General features: G+C 38.8%; 1 protein-coding gene across 10 annotated transcripts in view; it reads left to right on the plus strand.

Moving 5' to 3' along the window:
• gphn (gephyrin) overlaps window positions 1-15581 on the plus strand; it is a 90136-nt gene that overhangs the window by 19736 nt on the left and 54819 nt on the right. The window contains exon 1 of one of the 10 annotated variants that reach the window (XM_023347640.1): window positions 14477-14759. The exons of the other annotated variants lie outside the window; for them this stretch is intronic. Coding sequence (XP_023203408.1) covers window positions 14633-14759 — 127 coding nt within the window. The 5' untranslated portion in view covers window positions 14477-14632. Of the gene's footprint in view, window positions 1-14476; window positions 14760-15581 lie in introns of those variants that run through there. 10 annotated transcript variants of the gene reach the window in all.

Below are 15581 nucleotides of genomic sequence, written 5' to 3' on the forward strand. Positions count from 1 at the left end.
GCCTCTTCTGACCCGTCCTATAAAGAGGATCAGTGTTGTGAGTCCAGTCCAGTTTATTGTTCAGGTGAACACCCAGGTACCTAGAAGAGTCCACAATCTCAATGTCCAATCCCAGGACCAGTGCCGTGCACGGACTTTTTGTGGGGCAGGTGCTCAAGTCGGAGAAAAAAAGGGCATCTTGTGCAGCACATGGATCCACCGACTACCTTAGTAGAATGGGACTTTTTATTGGAACAGCTTGAAGATAATGTCTATATACTATTGATTTCTATGTTAAAATCAATAGCCAAATGCTATCTTGGGCTACATACAATACATTGGGAAAAAAGATGTCTGAAAGGCAATGTTTTGATCAGAAAAAATGGCAGGTGCTCTAGCAACTCCTAGTGTCTACTTGAGCACGTCCCTGCCCTGAATGTTCGCCGGGTCATGGAGGTGGGTCTGCATCTACAGAAATCCACTATCAACTTCTTGGTTTTAGCAGCGTGGATCAGGAGATGGTTCTGTTTGCACCAGTCTACAAAGTCTTGTGTCTACTGTCTACACTGTGAGTCATTCTCACCTGTGATGAGGCCCACTACGACAGAGTCATAGTTTGTAGATGGCAGCGTGGGGAGTTAATGGAGAAGTCTTCAGTGTAAAGGATGAAGTAGTATGTTGCCCCCACAGTTCCCTGTGTCTTCACAGACTGTGGACGGTCAGTGAGGTTGTCCAGGATCCAGTGGGTCAAGAGGTTGTCTTTGAAGCACTTTGAATTGTCTGTGACTGAAAGGTGCTATATAAATAAAGTTGCCTTGCCTTGCCTTCCTGACATCTCCATCTTGTCCCTAAGCAGTCCTGCCTGGAAGGTGTTGAAAGCACTGGAGAGATCAAATAAGTCAAGTCAAGCTAATTTGTATAGCACATTTCAGCAACAAGGCACTACAGAGTGGTTTACATCATAAGACGTCATACAGTCATCAATTATGAAATAAGCAATAAACATTACATTTTGTCAAATGTCATCAAGCAAATTCACATCAAATGTATTGATCAATGTTTCACTTCCTTCTAATCAAAGGCAACTCTAAACAGGTGGATTTTAAGCCTTAAAAGAAATCTGTTTCAGCTGTTTTGCAGTTTTCTGGAAAATTGTTCCAGATTTGTGGTGCATAGAAACTGAATGCAGCTTCTGAATGCTTGGTTCTGGTTCTGGGGATGAAGATCAGACCAGAATCATAAGACCTGGTCTGCAAAGTTGATACAACAGCAGATCTTTAACGTATTTTGGTGCTAAGCCGTTCAATGAATGATTGGCGAAGTGGAGTATTTTAAAGTCTATTCTCTGATCTACAGGGAGCCAGTGTAAGGACTTTAAAACTGTAGTGATTTGCTCTATTTTCCTGGTTCACCTGCGGCGAGAACGCGAGCAGCAGCGTTCTGGATCAGCTGCAGCTATCTGACTTTTTTTAGGCAAACCTGTGAAGACACTATTACAGTAATCAATGCGACTAAAGATAAATGTGGGTGAGTTTCTCTAGACCTTGCTGCAACCTTTGTCCTTTAATCCTGGAAATGTTATTCAAGTGGTAGAAGACTGACTTTGTAATTATCTTTATGTGACTCTAAAGGGTCAGGTCTGCATCCAGCACTGTATCATCGTTTCGGGCCTGGTCACTAGAGCCTGAACATGATTTTCACAGTACTTCCAGTCTTCTCCATAGCTTGGTGCAGGAGGTACATGATGGTATCATTCTTCCTGATGCCAGGCTGGTAAACAAACTACACCACAAGGCAAAGATGGTTGAAGACCAACCTCTCAAGTATCGTTACCAGATGCAAAGTTATAGTGCTGAGGCTCTTTGGATGTTTGATCTTTGGAACGGTCTTCCACAGTCATGGTTTTAACCCCAGCTTCAGGCTCAGGTAGAACATGAATCCCATGACAGCACACAGTTGATCAGCTCAGTACCTCTGGACTTTGGAACTGACGCCATCCAGACGGTTCACACGTTGTTCATCACCTGCGGTGTGGAAAGAGACAAGATGGTGGTGGGGGAACAAGGTTGTGGGGTGGAGACCTCTGAAATGAGGGTAGTGGATGATAGCAGAGAACAGAGGTGTAACGTTACAGAAAAAATAGCAGAAATCTGATTGACAAGACACAAATTAGTAACCATTGAGAGATTGCTGCAACTACCTATCTGTTAGAGAAGCAGTCTGACATGCTTTAAGTCTTGTTAACCCCTCTAACCTGAAGACTATTTCATATTTGTTGTTTTTTTTTAAGAAATGTGGCCAGCATTTGATCATCTGTAGTTCCAAATACATACTACATTGATTTAGTTAAATGAAATGTACTTTATGTTCTAAAACACAAATATTAGCATTTGAATCCTTGTTTAGCATTAGAACCATCATGGACAAACATAAACCACAGTGTTTGATCTAGACAGTTTTATAACATCACATTTGTGATTTGTGAAAAAAACTAATATTTGGAATTTTTAAGTTTCTAAAGGTACTGTTTAAATTTGGTCTCATCTTTTTCTTGTTAGCCACCAGTATTGTTTTATGTCCCATTTGGTGAGCTGAATGTTTTATTATACTCATATTAACAACATATTACCAAATTGTGTTGTACAACACTGTATGTGACCAGATTAATGTTATACATTTTACCAGATGTGTGAATTAACTGTTTATTATTTCAGCTGTGACCTCAGGTTATCTGTACTCCAGCCTTGGATTGCAAGATTGGGATATGAATAATATTTATACTAGGGTATGAAACCGTACAAATGAGCATTACTCATTTTAAAACAAAGACAAAACAAATGGGCAGGAAGTATTTTAGGCTAACTCTAGATGTCCATCTTATGAATTAGAGCAATACTGCAGTTAGTGTAACTAACATTACAAAGCAGTTGTCCATATTTGTTTATAATAGAGTGTAGATCCTAAAATTTAATTTTGGTTTTCCAAAATCCACCAAGGAGAAACATTGAAATCTCAAAAGGGTAAATTAAACCAAACTTTCTGTGCTCAGTTTAGCCTTCCTGTTATCTGCAAAAAGACATGAACATCGTGTTCTCTCTCTGCCTGATTGAATTCCCTATCATTTGTATTTCTGAGTAATATAGAAATATCATTAAAAAAATTGTCAGTGTAACTTTAGCAACTATTTGTCTTCACATGTTTCTGTCTTTCAGTTAGTACTGACTAAATAGTGTTTTTTAAAGCTATTTTTTTTATCTCTATAGGAACTTTACAACACATCTGATAATCATCCATTTGGTATTTTATACCATTTAAATACTTAGTCATATAATTGCTGATACTACTTGCTTTAATATGCTTCTGTACATTCTATTGAGTTTGTATGATGTGAGTATCAACAACTGTTTGAAATGTCACAGAGAGCTAGCATGCTGCAGGCCCTTTACCATCAAAATGTCACGCGACCTGGAGAAATGTCTGCAATACCTCATCGCCCAACAGCCACGCTGCTGCCTAGTCTTTGCACTGCACAAGCTCACGTGCCTACACTCCTGCTTGGGTACAAGATAATGCGATGTCGAGCCACGAACACATTCATCATGCCTGTTGTCATTAGAAACAGGGCTCATTATCCCCTGCGCCAGTGATTTATAATTAATATTCGCAGGAGGGTGTGGCAGATCGTCAAGCACCTCCAATCCATTGATTTCATTCAAATAGAAAAGTATAGAGGGAGAAGAAGACAGAGGTTGTTGAGGAGGTAAAATGTGTGTGTGGGGGTGTGCGTACGGGTGTGTGTGTCGAGATGATGTTGAAGCTGCTGGGGCATTCCTTTCATGGCAAGTGAGACAAAGACCATAGAAGGTAGAAAGGAGCACTAAATACTCAAGGTCACTGCATGTGTTCCCTGGTGCTGTAAATAGTCCACAGAACTTTTTAACGTGGCTTCATTAGTATGTGTCCTTTCAATATTTATGGACACATTAATAAAATATCAGTACGTCAAGCCTTTGTGAGGAGCTGCAGGCTTTTCACTGCTGCAGTCTTGGGCTGTTCGCTGATGTTGAGAGGGGAAAGACAAGTTTATATGAATGCTACGTAAACTGAGAAGTGAAAACTTGTCTACAAGCTGGCTTATAATAGATACACATGGAGGACAGGAGCTTTTAGAAGTTTTCTTCCTCCTTGGAGGTTGCATAAAGTCACAGCTTTCATCATAAATAAGGGTAATAAATAAAGCAGTTAAGTTAATCTGTGAACCTTAATTTTAAAGTCCACAGATTTTCATCTGGATTCAGATATTTACTTTGACTAGGCAAGGTAACGTATAAATATTCTAATCTGTTCCACTGTAATTGTAGTTCTATATTTGATTTGTCCTGCTGGAATTTGAACTTTTATTCCAGAATTAAAAAACTATTTGCAGGAACTGAATGGATTTAGCTCCATTCAGTACCTCATCAACTCTGAACCCTCTTCTCTGCCCTTGCTGAAGAATCTCAAACCCACAGCATGATGCTGCTCCCACTATGTTTCAGTCTGTTCAGGGTGATGAGCACTGTTAGTTTTCTCTTACATTTCAGATGTTCCCGCAGAAGTTCAGTTTTGGCTTTTTCAAAACAGATCTACACTTGAACCTTTCCGCACATAGAGAGGCGGTTCAAGGTGCTTTGCACAATAAAAACAGAAAATTATGAAGTTATGAAGGAAACACCGTACAGTCAACAATTGGACAAACATGACATTTTGAGGAGTGCCATTGTCAAAATCATACACATCAAACATGTTGGTCAATGTTTCATTTATTATGGTTCAAAACCTTTAAATCTCAAATTCTCATGCAACCACTGAACCCTTCAATCATTCTCACTTTCTTGTCCACATTACATTAATACCTTTATGTCAGATAATCCCCTCACCAATAACTTACTCTTTTTCTTATTTTCTTTTACTAGGAAAATGAGTAAGTTATTTTTTTTACTTTACTGATCTCCCTGTTTAATATCATAGTATCATCACTACTGTTTCCCTCTCCCTGCATCCCCACCCCTTCCTTTCATTCACTGTGATTTGCTCTCTTAATCCTGACAAGGTTAGACTGCAGTTCTCCCACTCTAAACTCCACATGCCAACTTTACAACCTCTCCTCCATCACCACCTTTACTGTGACTGGGTTGGAGCTTTCTCTGCTCTCCCGGGACACAGAGCCGATGCCAGGAATGGGCCTTGCCTGCATGCTTTCCTGAGACACGGCTGCAAAGAACTAAATGGTCTTTCCCTCGTCCTGTTTTTTTTTTTGTCTTTCTTTTTTTCCCTCCACACATCTGGTGTGTAGGGACCGGGCGATGTTGTGCTGTTTTGTCCTTGGCTCAGTGTGGATGCTGGATTTTGGCTGAGCTTCACTGAAATATCTTTGGAATTCAAATGCAAAGCCGGCCCACCGTTGTGTCCCCATAAACCTGCCGGACCCGTTTGGTGTAATAGCAGTGATCAGTGAACTGCAAAGGTGAATTATTATCAGCAGTGTTGGCAATGGTTTGGTGCAATTTCTTTTCTTTTTTGTTTTGGTTCGATTCCCTTTTTACCAGCTCCTGCCAAGTCAGTCACCCAAGAATGGCAAAGTGTTGCTCCCTTGTATTATGTAACTCCACCCCAATTTAGAACCGACTTCAAATAAATGAAAATTAAGCCACTGGTTGGCTTCTTTCCCTCTAGATATAAATAGCTTTTTCTAATCTTATCTAGAAACAGTGTTGTAAAGGGGGCTACGCTTTGAAATGCAGCCCAACGATTAGGATCCCATTGTTCCGCTTTACACCCCCTCCATTCTCCCAGCTGCTTACAGTAAGCCTCAAGATCTGTGTGTATGTGTGTGTGTAGTCCTACATGTGTGTGTGTGCTGTCACAGGCATCACAGTGTGATTGAGATTGTGGCTAAAGTTAAGAAAGCATGTGTGTGTGCCTCGTGTTGTGGATTTGAGAGTTTTGTGAGTAATTGGTGTGTGTGTTGCTGCTGGGTGTGTCTTTGATGATGAATACTGTGCCTCTGCTGCTTACCCCACCGCTCCCCTCAGAATTAACAAGGTTGCTAAGATACAGTGGTCTTATATTAGATTAGGTTATCTGCTGTTATTGCTGTTACTATATTTTACCTAGCACCATGAAGCCTTTATTAATTTGGAAATTTATCCTGCCATGGAATGAAGACGCTGTTATTTGTGCATCATTGCTTTTCTGCTCTTCTAACTTATAAGAAGGGTGTAGAACTGAAAGCCCCCCCTAAGTCATGTGTCTACATCAACCCATTACAATCTGGAGGAGGATCCAACCCTCTGTTCATCATTAAACCCAGTTAATCCGAAGCCCGAGGCCCAGTGTTTTCATTTGACACAGAACAAGCTAATAAAATGCAACACTGGTGGCAGTAATATATTTTTTGGATGAGACCTATTGGTGGGGAAAGGTGTTATCCCTCCCACCAGCAGAGAAGTCCGTCCAATCCAGTGTGTGATCTCCAATTGAGCTCTTCTCGACTGAAGGGTCATTTTCACTGCTGCAACAAATAAAGAACAATGGACAACAAATGTGCAAAGTGGGCTACTGGGACATTGAGTGGATGTTCTGTTTCTTTCTCGGAAGACTCTCAAATGTACCTATCCAGATGCAGTGAGCAACCAGGTTCAGTACTTTATTTAGTTAAGCCTGTTGAATTATTGGTAATCGAGAGGGTTACGTCTTGTTTAAAGTTTATCACATATCATGCTGCTTTTCCACATTAAGCTGAATGCACCATGTCCTAGGTGAAGCATGGTGGTGGCATCATCATGCTTTGTAATTTTCATGCTGCTTGGTTAGAAAAATCTTAATTGGTGTGTGTCAAACCTGTCTTCTGTTCTGGTGTACAACACAAATCTACTGAAGATTCACCTGAGAAAAGAACACAATTCCAGTTGCAGGTCTGTCACAATAACACATTTTGCTGGGCAATTAATTGTCCCAGAAATTATTATAATAAACGATGACATTGTAGTTTTGAGACCATTGTTAATTAACCGCATAGAAATGCCATAATAACACTCTCAAATGTAAATAAACTAATTCCTAAAGAACATTTAACACTGGAACTGGAAGATATTAATCATTAAGCTGGGCAGGTGTAACAGGCGATACTGTCAATTAGGACTTTTGTGAAAAAAGTGTAAAATTACTACCGTGCACTCAATGTCAAATGTTTGCAGCATTTTCTGAAGGGATGGCTTTCCAGTGATGTTATAGGCCAGCAGCTCTTCAGAGGGCAAACTTTCTTAGCGCACATCAATTTTCACTGGCCTTTTTGTATTTTGTTTGTTGATTAAATACATCAGTGATTGATTTTATTTCAAGCTGCAACGGATGATTCCGTTTAGTGTGCAGACGCATTTGTTGTGTTGCCGTGTTAAGGTTCAGCTCAGTCATTCGGTTGGAATTCAAAGTGATCCAAGACTGCAGTGGTCAGGTTCAGCAGGTAACTGATGTGGGAGTTCACACCTGTGGGTTCAACACTCAGGAGGCAACATCACTCCCTCTCCATTCATTTCCTATGAAACTTGCGTGATGAATCGATAGTCACTTGGACTCTTCTAGCCAAGCTACCAGCAAAGTCCGTGCATGTAAAACTCCAAGCTTGCTCATGTAGACATACACACACGTACTACACTTTAGAAATTTGAAAAATGTTATACTTTTGTCGCTGTTGTCCTGTGTGTTGTGATCAACCCGAGTGATCCTGTTTATCGCTCCCCCATATGTCGAGCCCCTCTCGTTTGCACTGGAGTGAAGCTTTTTGCTATCCAGACTCGTTGGTAGAAAGAAATGCATACCTAAAGAAAGATGAGACAAAAACAAACAAGTATGGAACTGGAAATTATCTTTATCATTTGATTATTTATTTCTTATTGCAACAGGCCTATCCAGTAATCCTGATGTAGGTTGGAGTTTAGTTACACCATTAACAGAAACACTAATTTACTGTAGGCCCTCTGATGACATGTTGGGATTTTTGAGACTTCTTTTTTTAGCATCTTATGGTCTCCTGCCAGAATGAACCTGCCTGAAAAATCAGATTTGTGCATGCATTAGTTGTCTTAAATGTCCTCCACTTTTAAATCCTTTTCTATACAGACGAATGGCTCATTTGAAATGCTTTTGAGAACTCCTTACATTTCTTACCAGCTGCTATAACCTGCTTTCTGAAAACCTGAGACAGTTTTTTCAGGCTTGCAAAACATATGTGCTTTTGTTTCTTAACAAGACCTTTACAGGAAAGAGAATCTTAGATTTTGTATGAGATCCTTACACGATATCCAAAAAGTCGAGATGTCAAGATCTTTTAGATTTGTGTGAAGCGCAAAGTTTTTAATATCATGTGTGTTATACAATGTCTTTCTGAAGGGCTTTTAAATTATTTATTCAGACTTTTTCTGGTTTTTTTTTTTTTACCAGATAATTTCAAAGGAATGTTACTTTGTTTAGGCCTTAACATTGAGTTTTAGATAATTCAGTCATTCAGTGGCTCCTTAGCTATAATAATGACCCAGTGATTTACTCAGAACAACAAGCGTAGGAAGAAATTATATTAAATTGAATCCCTAGTGTTTTTCATTCATATGTAGCCTGCCACGAAGCCAAAACTGTTCTACTTCTAACATCAGTTTCTAAGATCAGAGTTGTTAGCAATACTTTAACAACTGTTGCTCTGTCCTGCACTATGATCCACGGTTCAGGCCCTTCTATGTTTCGAGGCTGCATGTTGAGGTAACGTTAGGCACCTGCACCTGATAATATAAGGCTTTTGAGGAGTTTTATTCTTTTCACACATGTGACTGGAGATGCAGACACATTTGATGTGAGGGATGCATTCGAATGAGAGCAAATGAGGGCATCCTATAAGGGAAATCCCCATTAGTGTGGGATCCCATGGAGATAATGAGTGCTGACTGCTTTATGTCCCGGAAATGATTGAGTGGAACATATTAGCAGTTTATGAACCCTCTCTGCCAGTCGCTGACAGACTGACAGCTCACAGCCTGCTAGCTGGCCAACCTACTGAATTAGAGATGCCTCATGGCTGCATGCTAAAGTAACTGTTTCAGAAAATACACCTAAACTGCAATTCCCTTGGTAATGTGAAGTCACCTCTATGTTCCAGCAATTCTGTTCCCCAAATTTTTCTTGTACTCAGCTAAAAATGCATGTGGTCCTGACTTTCACTTCTTGGTATCAAATATTCCTTAAACATCCCTGGTTCATATGTATTGAATTTCTAAACATCACACCTTGGGAAAAGAGTTTAGTTCTTTGAGCTTTTTTAAAGTCTTTACTGATATAAAGTTCTCTGAAAAAGTCTTGAGTTATTAATCACATCCTTTCCAATGAACTATATTTTTATATGGTTCCTTAAAGGTTTCCCTCACAAGAGAGATTGTATCTCAAGGGAATTCCTGGTACACTAATGGTTAAATAAACAGTCTTGAGCAATTCATCTTCCAATAAAGGATAATTTAACTAACATTCTTAATGCGTTTTGTTAAGGGCATCAGGGCGTCAGGGTTTAAATTCTGCTTTAAACGTCAACCTTTAATCTATTTTAAAATGCATTAACATCAAATTTAAGAACAATACATCTGTTTGCTTTTTTTCCTTCTATTTTCTAACTCTCACTTTTTCATTGGACTTATACACCAAAACCAGTTTCTTAAGTTTAAGCTTGAAATTTTGATCAGGAAAAGACAATCATTTGAAATAAATGTCTGCCTCGTGTTAGAATATTTAATCTTTAGCCTGTAGTCTGACTGTAAATTTTTTTTCTTCTCAGATCCGCTCCCTTTCTCTTGGCCTCTTGATACTATTCTCTTGTGTCCTGGCCTTCTTTGCACAGCCACAGTTTAGCATTTAACCCTTTTCAGAAGACATATTCACCAAGCTCGGGCTTGGTAATCTGGATTACATACACAAGTGGTGTTGCCTGGCATAATGCTTCTGAAGCACTGTCCTCCTGATCTCCACCCACTCCTGTGGCCTGTGGACATCCAGGCCTCTGAACTCACACCCGCTCACAAGTGCAGACAATTTATAATAAGAGACAGTACAAGATATATGCCCTACAAAATAAGAATTTTATTTTGATAATAAAGTTTGCTGCTTGACTTGTAAGTCTTGTAATATGTTATTTTTTGCTAGCCAAGAAAAAGAATCTGTGATCGAATTCAAACATCAAAAACATTCCTTGCAAACAAATCAAGAAATCTCATGAAAGAAGCTGGTCCTTGCAAACAAATTTTCTATACTTATTATGAATAACAAGTAAAGAAAATTATGCCTGTCTTGGAATTATATTGACATGAGGAACTGAACAAAATCCAGGCTGCCTGCTAACTTCAGAATATAGAGACCTTTATTTGTCAATTTTATACTAGATATTTAGTCATTGAGAAGTATTTAGTATTTACGGAAAAAAAAGTTCTCCTTTCCAATGTATGGTCATATGCAAACTTTATAGACCTTAGTTAGCTTGAATTTCATGACACTAAACTTACAATAAAACTTGGCTTGTTTTTGTCGAGTGGGGGAAAAAAATATGGAAGCACAACTGAAGCTTGCAAAGCTGCATCTCAATGAATGAAAAGACTTGTGGAAAATGTCAGATGACGAGATGGGACCAAATTAGGGATGTTTCGAAAGAATTTAAAGCATCCTGTTTAGAGAAAACAACACGTCAGTCCAGACGATATAAACTGTTGAGCATAGTGGTGGAGGGGTGATGATTTGGGCTCAGTTTGCAGCCACAGGACTTTGGTTATTGACTGGAACATGAATGTATTGTAGAGTAAAATATGAGATGGCAGATAAAGATATGCCCAAACTGGGTCATCAACAGAATGTGACTCCAGTAAATCTACGACAGAATGGCTTAAGAAAGAGAAGAAATGCAATGGCCTAGTGAAAGTCAGAACCTCAACCTTACTGCACATGTTGGTGGAGTCTTAAGATAGCTGAGCAGCAACAAATGTTTGTAAACCAATTAACCAAAGCAATATGAAGGACATTGGGACATAATTATGTACAACTGACAAAAAACTCACAATAACAAATATTTAATGTTCCTGCTGCTAAAGATGGTTCTACAGGCTACATAATCCAGAGTAGGGATGAAACAATTATGTATTTCTAATATTTTATTAAATAATCTTAAGAGTTAACCACATTACTCAATTATCGTTCATCAGAATGAACGATAGAATAATTGACTTAATCTTTAGCTGCAGATCTAATCCAGAAGTGGGGTTCATGTCTCTGATTAAGACTTTAGTCTTTGTTTATTAAATATCCCCAATGTAGAATATCCTATGTGGTTTGATGCGCTTCGGGTTAAACTTAAATCATTTTAGAATCTGTCAAAGACTGGATGTCTTGCATGTCAAAATTCCCTGAATTTAGGATAAGCAGTCTTTTTTATCAGGATTCTACAAGTGGAAGCAGATCTGAGTGGGATTAAGTTATATTGATTTGCTCCAGGTTTTTTTAAAAATTTTTTACAGTGTTCAAGAAGATGCAATGAACGTCTATATGAGCTGCAGCTTCACCTGGAGAAAGGTGCACAGCCGGAGCGAGCGATGTGGGAGGGTGCAGCGTCGTAAATTCTTTTGCTCTGCTTTCCCCTCCTCCATTTCTTCCGCCTTCGTCTCTTCCCCTTTCTTCAGCTCTTGCACAGGATCACATTAATATTCCTTTGAAGCCTGTTTCCACTGCAGCCAGATCTCCCTGTCCCTCTCTTCCACTCTCCTCTTTTCTTCCCTCTTTTTTTTTTTTGCTCCTTTCCTGCTCTCAATTTCAGTTTTATTTCCCAGCCATTGTTTTATGAAAGGGATTGCTTTTGCAGCAGGGGAGGGCAGTTTTATTACCTTCAGTTAGGAGTTCCCTCTTGTTGCACATGTGCGGGCGAATACGTGCGTGCACACACACACACTCAGAGGGGTGGTGGATACCGATGCCTTTGACAGACCGTGTTGATTGGTTCAGAATGGTTGCTGCCTCTTGTAGGAGAGAGAAGCAGCTATTTTTAGATCAAGGGGTAGCTGGGAGAGAAAGACTGAGGAAGGCTCTGAGTGTGCGTGTTTGTAAGGAATACTGCAGTCTTGAAAGAAGTTTCCTCCTCGCATACAAACATATGCACACGCGTGGATTTATGCAGCTATGGCTCTCCACAGCAAAGGTGTACTCCATGTTTTTGCATCCCCGTTTACTCTTTTTTTTTTTTTTGCTTGCTTACCTCCACCCTTTTCCAGCAGTCTCTCTGTCTGCGTTGTTTCATCCTCTCTTCCCGAGTTGACTTGGTGTGCAAATGTCAGCACTTTCCGATTTATTTGCCAAAGCCCAGAGCTACGTCCAGCTTCTTGTGTTTACCTCTCTTTGCACAAAGGTGCCCCATCAGCAGTGCCTTGTTTTTATCACCCTCCTGTTTAAACGAATTTTCCTTCCTCCCATCTTTATATTCTCCCACATCTTTTCCTAAATCTCTCAGCCTCATCTTCCCCATCCTGATTGCGTGCCTTACTGGACAGCTTACTTCCATCTTGTACACCCTTCTTGCTTCACTCCCTCCCTTGCTCTGTCCCTTCTCCCCCTTCCTCTCGTTCATGGATCATAGCACTTCATTTGAGCAACATCATGACATTTTCAGTCTTGACTACTTCTAGCACATCAAGTTTTTTGGCTTAAATCCACCCCACCAACGCCATCACCCTCCAAATCGTCAGGTTGACTTTATTTTAGAACACGGCCATGTCCACTCATGTGTGACCCCTTCAGATAACAGGACGTATCGTCTTTCTCCATCTTACTAAACTGTCCCCTTTTCTTGTCTTTGTCTTCATCGGCATCTCACCTTATTTGTCACTCTGTATGACTGTGATCACCATGATGACTCACACCTGCTCTGTAGTCAAGGGGCAACTGTGGCTTTGTAAGGAATGCTTGGAGACAATAAAGGTGCATGGTAATGACAGGATTGGTGGATTGTATATTTCCTGTGGTGACGACATTTATGTGTGGTACAGTATTAAAAAGAAAGACGTTTTTTAGTCAGTTGTGATTTGGGGGACTTGTTGTTACTTATGAAAGGAATTGAAACCAAGATTCTTGTCTGACTACTGTTGGTAAATTGTGGTTTGTAATTGTAATACAATTAAATAAAAAAATTATGTAAACATATACATTTATTTTCTTATTCAATGTGACACCAAATGCCCTATTTACAATTTTGAATTCAACAAAGATGTCTCAACATTAGATTAAAGCGCACATTTAAAAAAAAAAAATTATTCATCTATTATTTTACCAGGAAGTCTACATAAGGCCAAAGGCTCCACTGTATTTTCACAATAACTTGTACACAAAAATTGATAACATATTATATTGAATATTACAGCTATTGAAAATTAGTTAATTGTGCCAAGCATTATGCCTCGTATTATCATCTGTTTTAAACAAACCATTTATATTTTCAAGCCAGCATTAGTGCTGAAGGGATATATTTGTTTCATCCCTTTAATTTTTATGGCTTGAGTGACTGTTTTCTACATTCAAGCAGACAAATGTGACCTTCCTTAGAATAAAGTTAAAACATGCATTAGTCTTTGTTGACTCCTATATGTTAAAGAAGACTTTGACCAGCCATCACTCAATTGTTTTAATCCAAAACCTCAGCATTTCTTTTGTCATCCCCCAAAAAAGAACTTTAAAACATTAACATGGTGTGATGTAGTTTTCTTTTTTACTTTTGTTACCAGGTAAAATATTTGATTACTAGTTCTCATCTACAAGAGGGTTTAAAACAGTACAATAATTCAAATATATAAATAGAAAAAATAAGCATGATAATCATGAATCAACGGCATAATGAGAAGCATTGTTGTGATGTTGTGCTGAAGGAGGAGTGTTGGAAAGAGCAGGAGCTTCTTAAAGAGACAGAGCTCTAATTTTGGGACTCAAATCTCTTTTTAGTCATGTTTAATAGCAAATACCAGTAAGTAGATACATAATAGCTCATAATCTGCACAGAGATCTTTTTAGTCCCGTTTGGAATTTTTTATGTCTTACACATGTTGGGCAAACCAGATGGTTTTGAGCATACAAAAAAAAAAGCTGGGGTTACTGGAAATCATTTAATTTTATAATTTTGTTTAGTGGACAACTTGTTTTCACTATTTTCTGTACTAAATATCTAAAGATATATTTAATTGTGTCCCCCTTATCCCCTCATCACATTGTGTTTTGATTCATTCGTGTGTTGAAGGTAGAAACTCTCTTTATGATGGGAACTTTTTGTTTTATACCAGCACATGCTCCGTAAATCAGAGGTGACATATTTACCTAATTGCAGTTCAGTAATATGACAAATGACACAGCAAAACTGTACAAGAAGATCTTGATAAGTACTCGATTGTTTTGCGTGGGCACAAGATTTCTGATTAATAGATGAACACTCTGCTGAGCAAAAGCCTCGACTCACTCCTCGTGTCTTTTCCTTTTACCTTCAAGGAGTCAAACTTCCTGTACATCTTTAAAGTAGTCTTGAGCACAAGTAAAGTGACGTGTGCTTTCATTCCATTGGGACATGTTGTGGAAAAGTCCCTCAGGGGAAGGCCTCAGGGCAGACCAAGGATTTGCTGAACAGATTACAACTCCTGGCCGTCCGGGGAATGCCTCAGCATTCCCATGGAGGGAGTTGGGAATTGTTCGAGGTCTGTGGTTTGATGGATGGATGGATGCTTTTAAACAGTATTTGCTTACACTTTCTGAAGGTCTTTCCGATATTTTTCCCTTGACCTTGACTTATTTATTACTTATTTTCAATGCAGTCCTTGTATCTCAGCTAAACTAATTAGTTTGTGAATCTGTTTGAAATGGACCTCAGTATAAATCATCCCAGCAAAAAGCAAGCCAAACCAATTAACCATTGCTGCATTTGCCCATCACATAAATTTTGAAAAAAGAAAATTGCTTTAAAAAACCAAATAGAAAGACCAGTGTTTTCCTCCAGCCCGGTGTATTTGATTTTCTCCTAATTCTTAAGACCCTCACTTGCATAAAGTCTGTCTGTTTATTACAGATCTTTGCAATTAAAATCATAAAGTCTCATGTTTTTTTTTTCTTTGCTGTGGTATGCCAAACATTTGATAAAAAGCTCTTGACTCATCCTCTTTTTTTGGTGAAAAAAATATTTTAAGTCTGTCAATTTTTTTTTCATTCTTTCTTTCTTTTAAACAATAAAAATAAAATATGTCAACGTGGCTAAGCTGTCTTGGGCTACATTAAGTCTTCATTTTTACCAACAAAAACTATTTATGATTATTTAAACAGCACAATTGTATTCCAATTGAAATTTAAATATGTTGTTTTTTTCTTTAATGGGTGAATATTTGCCAAGAATATTATTTTCCCATATTTCAATTGAATCACATTGTTCTGTTCATGCTTTTGTTAGACTGGATGAGGTTTTCTCACGTCAAGAGTTGCTTGACATGAGAATGAGTCATTTCTCACCAGTTAACATTGGCTAAACT

This window comes from Xiphophorus maculatus, chromosome 15, assembly GCF_002775205.1.
Source record: "Xiphophorus maculatus strain JP 163 A chromosome 15, X_maculatus-5.0-male, whole genome shotgun sequence".
NCBI classification, from domain to species: domain Eukaryota; kingdom Metazoa; phylum Chordata; class Actinopteri; order Cyprinodontiformes; family Poeciliidae; genus Xiphophorus; species Xiphophorus maculatus.